Source organism: Myotis lucifugus, unplaced genomic scaffold (genome assembly GCF_000147115.1).
Source record: "Myotis lucifugus unplaced genomic scaffold, Myoluc2.0 scaffold_148, whole genome shotgun sequence".
Lineage (NCBI taxonomy): Eukaryota > Metazoa > Chordata > Mammalia > Chiroptera > Vespertilionidae > Myotis > Myotis lucifugus.
The window spans coordinates 1212957-1223768 of NW_005871196.1; the positions used below are offsets into that span (position 1 = coordinate 1212957).

At 42.9% G+C, this 10812-nt stretch overlaps 1 protein-coding gene across 1 annotated transcript in view; it reads right to left on the reverse strand.

Annotated features, from left to right (window-relative positions):
- NEFL (neurofilament light) overlaps positions 1-10578 on the reverse strand; it is a 13819-nt gene extending 3241 nt beyond the window's left edge. Inside the window, exons 1-2 of the mRNA XM_006095037.3 lie at positions 10479-10578; positions 6793-6845 (exon numbers count right to left, since the gene is read on the reverse strand). Of these exons, the coding sequence (XP_006095099.3) occupies positions 6793-6845; positions 10479-10578 (153 nt within the window). The remainder of the gene's footprint in view (positions 1-6792; positions 6846-10478) is intronic.
- Between the last annotated feature and the right edge of the window lie 234 nt (positions 10579-10812).

The window sequence follows — 10812 nt, forward strand, 5'->3', positions numbered from 1 at the left end:
GTAAAGCTGGATTTAAAGCTTCAAATGAAAGCAAGAGAGAGCACACACAACTAGATGAATTTGGGATATTAAAATGGAAAACATTACTTCATTTGAAGAAGACATGTTAAGGAATGCTTTCCAGCATAAAAGAAAAATAATTCTAAGTCATTTAGCCAATTTGTCCTTAGCATGAGAATTATATCTTTGCTAGGCAATCTTTCTTTATTGTTTATTATTTATTGAATACCAAGTATGCAGCACTATATAAATCATCATAGACACAGTTCCTACCCTGAAGGCATACAATCTAAGCTGGAGAAAACAATTCAGACATAAAAGATGTCAAATGTGTTGATTAAACTCAGAAGATTGAGATTCTTAATTATAAATATGTCTTTATGGCTTAGGAAGTGAAAACCATAAATAAGACAAAAGGCAAAATGATAGGGAATCACATTCTAGATGTGTTTTATATCTACGGTCTGTTATTACCTAGGAAGTAATAGTTGTACGTAAACTTGAGAAAGGAAAAAATAAACAGAAACACAAAATTTTGGGAAGGTGATACAAGAATGACCTTCTATTTTCTATTAACATTTTCCCCTTCTTATTTCCTTAAAAAAAAAAAAAACAACAAACAAGATTCTGGTTCATTATGAACCTTGATTATATTCTTAGCAACATAATGCTTTTATCTCATTAATTTACATAAGTTTTCAAAAGGAAGGCGGGGGCGAGCGACGGGCCGCGGGGGTGCGGCGGCTCGTCCTCTCCCACTTTCCTCTGAAGCCTCAAGTTTTCTCTGAGACCCCACACCCGCTCACTCATTTCCTTTTCCTCCCCCCGCCCCAGCCCATCCAGCTTCTCCTTTGATCTCGTATCACCTAGATTCTGAGGTGCCCCAATAACCAGTTCTCCCTTCCTGCTGTCCGACCTCGGTACCTCGGACACATCCTCTCCCCCTGACTCGCCCCTTCCCCACCAGGGGCCTCCGCATCGCCCCCCTTGGTGCATATGGTGACAAGGCAGTGCCGCCTCTTGGACATGCAAATGGTCGCCTGAGGCTGCAGGTCTGCGGCAAGTATGGAGGAAAGTTTTCTCTCTTTGTAGCTGCTTCTCGCACTTGCTTTCATATATCTCGCTTTCTCCTGGTTGTTTTTCTTTAACGCGCTGCCTACACTCATGAAACTGCGGCACTGCAGGTGTTGACCTGAGCATTTCTAAACCTTTAGTTAATATCAGCCTTTCGGTGTTCCTAGATTTTCTCATTTCTTTCTGAGGAATGAAGCCACCATTGCGTGTCGCGGGGTGTAGCGTGTAGGTAGAGAAGAGCCGGCGGAGAACGGTTTGAAACTAACCGGCATGAAAATTAACTGCAAAGGCAGCGGTGAGCCCCTTAGCGCGTACTTCATACTGTAAACGCATCCTGCATCTTCCTCAAGCCAAATTCCTGCGTGACATTCCCAACCCCGTCACATGAAAAGTCCCTTCCCCTCTTTTTACACCTGTGTAGCACCCAACCTGATGATTTCAACCAGCCGTGCAGGTGGCTGGCTGGGAGGGAAGCGGCCGCTGCCAGCCTGGAGCCCCAGGGAGAACTCAGATCCGAGATGTCTCGTTCTTGGGCGGACAGAAAACAGCTGCATGAATCTCTACCCGGATTCACTCAAATAAACAGGGAACAGATACAGTCAGGAATCCATGGAACCCCTTTAAGAAACACCCAGGTACCTGAAACAGTGCGCCCTGCACCACGATGCTGTCCTGCAGTCTGCAGAGCATATTTATTACCGTTATGTTAGGGAGTCCATTGCTTTCATGAGCGGATCTCAGACATTGGCATAGGACACCTAACATTTTTCTAAGCAAGCGTTTAATTTTTATTTTATTTGTATAAGAGTGGCATTTGATGTGCAGCTTACTGTTGTTGCTGCTACTGCTGCTTTAAGAGGCAAACTGCTTTAAGGGGAAACATTGTAACTGTTACCAAATAAGAGAAGCCAGAAGTTTTCCGGGTGATGCTGAGAAGGTGAGGTACTTGCAGCCAACACCACAGTTGCCTGGCGGCACTGCACTGCTTTCCCCACAGGACTGGAACGGTGGCTGAGACTTCACCTCTGAGGTTCTTTGCAACTCTCAGAAACCTGTGATTCCTCTTCCTGGCAGAGGGAAAGACTGCAGCAGAGAACATTGGGAAGGGGGAGGGGGGTGTTCTCCGCTGTCTCAAATAATGCAACTTTCAAAACAACTTTACTAGCTTAAATCTATCAAGAGATCCATCCAAACTCAGCCATTCTAGGGTGTCAGGCCGATGCCATTAGGTTGTCCTGAATTTCAGTCGGCCCTGGCAGACAAGCTAGGGCACTTTTCCTGATGGCTTTTTATAGCCTACTCGTCCTTGGTCTCCCCATTCATCAGTGATTCAACAGTGGGAAAGGCTTCTCTGGGGAGGATGAGGAAGGTGGGAGAGAACCTAGATGAGCCATATTTTTGTCTCTCCCAATTACATGAGGATAAAAGTGGCAGAATGGATTTTTTTAAAACCTGCTCCATGTAAACCACATGGTTTCACATTCAGTGTGTGTGAGTGGGCCTGCACCGCACTCTTAGGTATCATGAATTCATTTCCTTTGTGCCAGCTGTCTTGCTTCCGAGTTTCAGGTCACCCTCAGAGATCTTAAGTCCATCAGCGATTTTTTGGTTTTTGGTTTCTTTTTGGCCAGGACTCTGATTGAAGCCTCTGACTGCAGAGAAGGCTTCCCAGGAAGAGGGAGGGGCTGGTGGATGCTGCAGGGGCGGTGAAATCTGCAGAGGAAGAAATCTGCAGGGCACCTGCTGCCATCCTTTGGGAAGCACAGGGGAGTGAGGAAGGGAGGGAATAAGGGCTCAGAGCCCTTGGCTTTTCAGAACCTGGTGAACAGGAAGTGGAGAGAGGGGCAGATGGCCTGTGCTTAGGAATGCAGATCCCTGGTTTGTTTTGGGTGTGTGCATTTTTAAATAGCTCCTGGCATAGCCACTTCATTCTCCACTACAGCCTTGCTTTAGAAGGGCTCCGGAACCCCTCCAGTGTCTGCGTCTTGGTGACTCTCCCTTCAGCCTTCCTGCCAGGTGCTGCCACTTTTAAATACATTCTGTCCAGTCATCCTTCTTTTTCAATCCTCTTTGCAGAACTGTGCTCTGAATGCCACATGGCATTTACTGTGTGTGTCAAAGCAAAGTGAAAAGGAGCAACTTTTTAAAATCTTGATTTTCCTTCCACCTAACCGTAAATGTTTTTGCATTAGTGTTGTTTGCAGTGGTGTCGCTATTTCTTTAGAAGGCGTTTGGGTGTTGGTCCACACTTGTGCATTTATTCTCCTCTAAGCATATTCTTTTTTAAATGTGTTTTTACTGATTTCAGAGAGAGGAAGGGAGAGGGATAGAAACATCAGTGATGAGAGATCATCTAACTGCGACCTCCTGGTTCATGGGTCCACACTCAACCACTGAGCCACACCAGTCGGGCTGTAAGCATATTCTTTACCAACATGAAACTGGTTGAGGGCTCCCGAAAAAAACATACTCCTAGAAGATAAAAATTATTTAGAAAAGAAATATGGAAGTATGTTGATGAAAAGTACCATTTCTCCCATACTGGTTATCCCTGATATTTCTATAATCCCCTGCTATCTCTATAATCCCCTAAGGGACTGTTTGAGGTAGTTTAGTTTACAAGTAAATATGTTAACATTACCACAAAGCCCATACAATGTAACTCTTAGAAACACTGAAAAAATTGTAGCTTCTTCTCCAGGGCCAAGAGTCAGAAAGCTTCTGACAGGTGGGACCTGGTGGCTTTTCATTATTCTGAAATGCTTTGGCACCCCGGGAAGTTCTGCATTGGCCTTAGATTTGAAAAGCTCAACTTCAAGGTGAAAGTCTTATGAGGCAGGCCTCACGAAAAGCATTAGTCCAAAGAACACGGGAGCAAAGTTCTGCCCCCAGTGAGCTGTGGGAACAGTCCTAGTCCAGAGCAGCAGATGGGTCTCCATTCAACCCACCATCAGGTGGACACATCAGCGTCAGCAAAGCTGGCTTCAGTGTGTGGGCGCAAGGAGGAAAGAAGGATATAAACACCTGCAGGACACCTACCCTACGATGGGCCTTTGATTTCTATCATTGAATAATTACAAAGTCCCTGTGATGGTTTTTATTCAGAGCAAACAGCTGAGGCCCAGAAAGGTTAAGTAATTTGCCACCTCACACAGCTGCTTCAAACCTAAGCTCTGTCTGCTTCCTGGGTAGTGACCCACTGATTACACAGGCTGCAGCCACTGGCATTTGCTGCTTCCATGTGTGTCTGTGGCATCGGTAACTGCATGCCACAGTCTGCAGAGTCTGCTGTGTGAGTAGCAAACCTCGCGTGTTTGGGGGACCCTGATATGAACTGATTTCTACCACGAGGAAGTTGTTGCTGAGCACGTTAGATTCGGACAGCTAGTGGCGGCAATAGCCTGCATGTAGGTCTCTTAAATGTCCCCAAGTAAACAAAAAGGATCCTACCAGTGGGACCTGACACATAGCTGGTGATGTCACTTTTTAAACGTTACTCTAACATCGGTTTGCAAAACACCTTTCCTAGAATTAGTGACCTAAAATGCAAACTTAGCTGATCTAAACTCTTTCAAATAACTACAACCATGACGTCCACCTTTTTTTCCCTAACAAAAATACCTTCATTTTCCACTCTTATAAATAGGTTTTCTTTGGAAAAGTGACCTTAAAATGGTCATAAAAAAAATACAAGAAAAAATGCTGGTACTCACCATCCCATTACTGGAGTTTATCATGCTTTCTACAAATCTTCAACTCTTTAAAAAGAAACATGAGTAAAATCAACAGAAAATGTATAGTGTGTGGAAGCCACAAATATATTTCCTCTCTGTTTCTTGTAACCGGTTTATTATTTCTTTGTATAGTATCCTCGCCATAGGAATCATCATCACGCATGAATCTCTCATCCCTTGGTGATATGTTTGAAAGAAAACTTCCCCACTGTAATATAAATATGCCTGGTTTTACAGCAGCACATTGTGAAATAATGCATCAGAAAGTGTGCTATGCGGCTACATAAAACTCAGATTGCAGCCGGCAGGAGAACGCCAGCGGAATAGGTTAAAATGGAAAGGCACGGTTATATTCAGAACACGTGCAGTGTCAGAAATGACCGAGACTTGCTGCTGTCCAAGCAGAAATGATGTTGGCAGGTTCAGACCCCTGAATGCCTGCTGCTCGCAACTCGCCAAGGTAATGTCTTTCTCCCCAGAGGCCTGCTCCACAGTGCCTTGCCCTTAATCACAGTCACGAGGCGCGCGCAGAGGTAAGAGAGTAAGCTGGGGACACTGAAGGGCTCAGTTTGCAATCACTTCAGGCAGGTCACAGCCAGACCAGCCTGAACCAGCAGTGCTGATCCTGTTTATTGAATTGTGCTTTCCTGAATTCAGGGAGATAGATGCACGCGGCTGCTGCTGCAATTTAGGGGCTAACTAGCTTCAAAAGCATTCCATGCGGCGCCTGGGTTTCTCTGCTGACCTTTACAGTGGTTTAATCAATTAATTGGAGGAATGCGAGGTTGACCGTTTGCAAAGAGAGAGCAAAAGCATTTCCGTCTGCAAGAGACAGAGTCTCGCAGCCCTGCGGGAGCCGTCCAGGGCCGCAGTGCGCGGTCTCGCCCGCGCTGGAGGCTGCGCGCTCGCAGCAGAGGCGGCTGCAGATTTGCAAATGGGCGGATCCCTGGATTCCGACTGTAAAGCAGGCAGGCTTCTGACACCAGGATATAGAACACTGGCTTTGGTAAGTTGAACATGCAAGAGGCCGTCGGGATTAGAAAAGTGAAACTTGATGGTGTCTAAATGGCTCATTGATTGATTAAATAACTCATCCATTCATTCATCCATGGAGTCACCACCTGTCAGCGGAACCTTCTAATGCGAACAACTCTATACAAGTTGGGGGGGGGGGGCGGGGGGGGGAGGGGGGTGCAGTGCAGGGAGTCTTAGCACAGCCCCTGTCTCCAAAGGGCTTGGAAAAACACCTGAGCACAATAAAAAGACCAGCTACTGATACAGCAACATGGACGACTCTCAGAAACAGGACACTGATCCTGAGTGAAAGTAGACGATAAAAGCTTCCTGCTGTGTAATTCCATTTACATGAAATCCTAGAACAGGCGAACTAATGGATGAGGGACAAAATCAGAGCAGTGGCTGCTTCAGGAAGTGTGAGGTGGGAATGACTGAGAGGAGGCATGAGACAGGGAGCGTTCTGTGGACACTGTGCTCCAGCTCTCTCCCGAGAAGTTCGGATTGGGTGGGTGCATGCACTTGTCAAAATCAGGATGTAACAGGAGTTGTGCATTTTATTGAATGTAAATTTTACATCAAGAGAAAAAAGACTGTAAACCACACATATATATACACATGTGTAATTATAAAAATAAATTAGCAATATAGAAATAATATATTACATAAATTTAAAATATATAACAAATGATTACAGGGGTACAGAGGGCTTCACATATGTCCATTCATTCTATCACTAGGATCTTCCTGATGATTATCACAATGATATGCAATGATCTAGGAAATTTTATGAGATCAGGTTTTTTGTTTGTTTTTAAATTATTTTTATTGATTTCAGAGAGGAAAGGAGAGGAGAAAGAGATAGAAACATCAATGGTGAGAGAGAGTCATTGATTGGCTGCCTCCTGCACGCCCCCCACAGGGGTTAGAGCCCGCTGGCATGTGCCCCAACTGCGAATCAAACCCCGACCTTTCGGTTCACAGGTCCATGCTCAATCACTGTGCCACAGCGGCATAAGCGATCTAAAAAAAAATCCAAAAAAAACACAAAACAATAAACAAATTGCTATCTGAACAAAAATTTATATTACAAAGTACTTTAAAAATAGGTAAGCAGACAAACATACAGGTGATATTTCAAAGAATTATGCAAAAGTTAAATAATAAAAGGCAAAACCTGAGAGATGTCTCAAAGAAGAGAATGGTAAAAGCAGTAATTGCTATGGTTTGAGAAAATGAAGAGGTCAAATGAATTACATGAATCAACATTTCTGTGGCCCGTTTCTATGCCGCGTGCTCTGTGCAGCATCATGTTTAATCCTAGCAGCAGCCCTATGTACTGAATGTTCTTATAGTTGTAAAGATGAGTACATGTATTTCTGTTAGTCTATTCCAATATTGTATAAAAATGGGGTTTTTTTTAGCAGTTTTACATTTGTATAAATTTAAAAAATTTTGAAAGTTAAGGCTATTAATTTATTATTTGTTTTTTAAAAAACATAAAAATAGTCCCTAGCCAGTTTGGCTCAGTGGATTGAGTGTTGCCCCATGGACTAAAGAGTCACAAGGACACGTCTTGGTTGCAGGCCATATCCCCGGTGGGGATCCATTTTCTGACCCCTTCGTGGTGCCCCTCCACAGATTAGGGAACCCCAGTTGCTTCCCGTTTTCAGATCAGATTCTTGATGCATTACTACTCATAGTATGATCTCTTTGACTACTGTTAAAATGCCAATATCATGGAAGAGGTAAGGGTTAGAGCTGGTATCAGTCCTTTACGCCTAAGACGAAATATGAGATTGATAATAGCTTTTGAAATAAAAAGAGAGAAGAGAAAAGCTTGAGGGCCTTGAGCAGTGAGCATAGGGTAGAAAGGGGAAAAGGACAAAAATGCTTCTGACATGAGGTGGGTGGTCAGAGAATAAACCAGAATGGTGGCAGGGCTGGAAGCAAAATATTCCTTATAGACTTCAAATTCACCATGACTAAAATAAAGGACTCTACTTCCCCGGTATAATTTGACTGGGACATCATCTATCGTAGTTATAACCAATTAATCCGGGGAAACCCCCAAAGCATTATTTTGGGGTGTCTTCTCCCAACTGGACTTTGACCAAAGAAACCTTGTTCATTGACAGGCATTCATCTGAGCACCTTGGCTCTTGCATGCTCCAGGAAGGTGCCAACCAACTGGGAAAAGGACAAAGTAGCAAATAGAGGAGAAGCAAAATGGTAGACTGACCCACATACCAGGTAAGCAAATCTGAGAAGGACTGATAGGAAGTGAAATCATGATTCTATAACTTAAGAAGGAAAGGAAAATGGACATCTATTGAGCATAATTAGTTGTGCGCAATAATATTAATAATAGCTTTGTGTTGGGTACTGTGCTGTCATTTTTTGGGAGAATTTCATTTAATCATCATAAAATCCTGATGAGTTGGCTGTTAAAATCATCCTCTTTTTAAAGATGTGGAAACTAAGGTTTAGTTAGACTGGAGCCTACACCATATGCCTAAAGAACTTAGTTATTATACCATTGAATCTTCACAGAACTCTAATAAGGCATTATTTTTATGTGGAAATGAGATTCTGCGAATTAAGAATATTGGTCAAGGTCACACAGCTGGGTCAAAGTCTGTCTGAATTTTCACCAAAGGGAAAGAATGTTTTTGAGAAGTGCTATGCAAATGAGAGCTCTCACGTTTTTTTTCCTATAAAGTATAAAAATTTACAAACTGGTGCAAGAAAATGCTCCAATAGTCGGAGTCAAGGCTGCTCAAACCACATACAAGTAGAGTAATTCATATAATGATCGATTAAGCAGAGCACTACAGACACATGCCAAATAAGTCAATGTTGTGCTTTATTAGCAGCCTCCAAAATAGACATCCATCGCTGCAGAACATCGGAACCAAATTACACTTGGGCATCTCTCTCCAGACACAGGCTGGATGTCACATCGCTAACTGGCAATTCCTTCTATTATTATATTATCTGGAGAGGAAAAGGCAGACTGAAAAAGATTCCCGCCTCTTTCAGTATCACTTTATCTTACAAATTCAATAAACTGCACTGCCAAGTCACATTAGAGTAACAGATGTGCTTTAGAATAGGCCTGAGATATTTCCATTGGCAAAGTGTTTTCTTTTTCTTATGCCAAAAAAGTTCTTGCCTATTACCCTGATTGATACTTCTTTAGAAGTTATCCAAATTAAAATTCCCTTCCAGATTAGTTTCCAAATTTAGAAAGATTAATTAAGTAAAGCACACAGCTCTGTCCTGACAATTAAATGTCCAGATGGGTGGAAGGCTTGGCTCCATATAAAATTCAGAGCTGTCCAAAGGTGAAAGAGACGGCTCTAGGCACAAAGCAATAGCAGTTCAAAAGGGAATCACTCCGCCTCTAAGCTGGCCTTGACCCTAGATGGCCTTGGGTCCTCTGCCAACCTGAGATTTTCCGATTCCGAAGTATTGAAAAGGTGCCCAGCTGGTGTGCTCAGTGGTTGAGTGTCCACCCAGGAACCAAGAGACCGAGGTTCCATTTCCAGTCAGGGCACATGCGCAGGTTGATCCCCAATAGGGGGTGTGCAGGAGGCAGTTGATCAATCTCTCTCTCTCTCTCTCTTTCTCTTTCTCTCATCAATGTTTCTATCTCTCTATTCGTCTCCCTTCCCCTCTCTCTCTAAAGTCAATTTTTTTAAGTATTGAAAAGGTGAAAAGTACTGACTAAGCTAGGACAGGGGAGCGCTCAAATCTTAACAGTTATCAGTGATCATGAATGCGAGTTCAAATGCATAACATTACTTCCCAAACTGGACTTGCTCATATCTTAATTCAGACATGAACCAAAGACTGAATATAAGCAAAATCCAGCAGAATGAGATTTTTGAGAGAAAAAAAAGGAAGAGTTACTAATTGAAGCTTTTGGGGAATATGTATCTGCTTATTTGCATTGAACTCACCTTTCTTACAGAATAGAGGTAATAATCACAGCTAAACAGCTCAATATTTTTCAGTTGAATTGGTTCCCATTCACCTAACACAATAGAATTGCTTTTCTCTCCTGTTGATTTTTTTTTGTCTTTTCATGGGTTGATTATGAAAAAAAGGAGAAAGAAGCAGATGCTTCTCTTATTCTTGCTTCAGAATTAAGTGTTGACACAGCTAGCATTAGGCCCATTTAGATTTTTCTCCTAGAACCTGAACCCTAGCATGAGAAATAGAATCACCCCTCTCCACTACCACCCCGCTCTTGTCTTTGGTTCTTTATCTCCTTTTAAAATCGGTGTATTGCTGGTTTACCTTTGAAGAAAAGAACCTAAGAATTTGAACTCAATGGCCAAGAAAGAGTAACTGGAGTCTAGGGTTAGAGAGAGGACATGCAAACCATCTCTAGGTATCACTATGGTAACCATCCTGGGTGGTGAGTGGAGCCAGCTGTTACTTCCAAAAAAGGGGGTGGAGGAGGGAGAGTCATCTAAGTCAGCAAAATGTAGCAAGTATCATCTTTTCCAATAAGCTAAATTTTCTGGATGTGATGTTCTGTTGACAATCTTGAAAGTCCATACAGCTTTGGGAAATGACATAAAAATGTGGGGAAAGCCCTGGATTGAGGTTGAGATGTCTGATCCTAGATCAAGCTCTGCCACTCACCCAGTGCATCTTCAAACGGGGCCACACGCTTCCCTGATGGACTGGAGGCCTTTCCAAGGGGCTCACTGGCATAGATGGTGCTGAGGGAATCTGTTTCCATGCCCCAGTAGCCAGATGTAGTCTTGGGTAAAATTCAGCTGCTTGAGAATTTGCAGTAATTCTCTTTTCTTAGCTTCACCATAAATTGAATGAGCTAAATCTGCAGCAACAGAGTTTTGACAAAAATGCATTTAAATCACATAGGAAGATAATTTCATTCTTAACATTGTGTTGATAAAGATCTGTTGAAATGAAAAGTATTCCTATTCTAGCCCTTTCCAAGTTTAATGAGTTA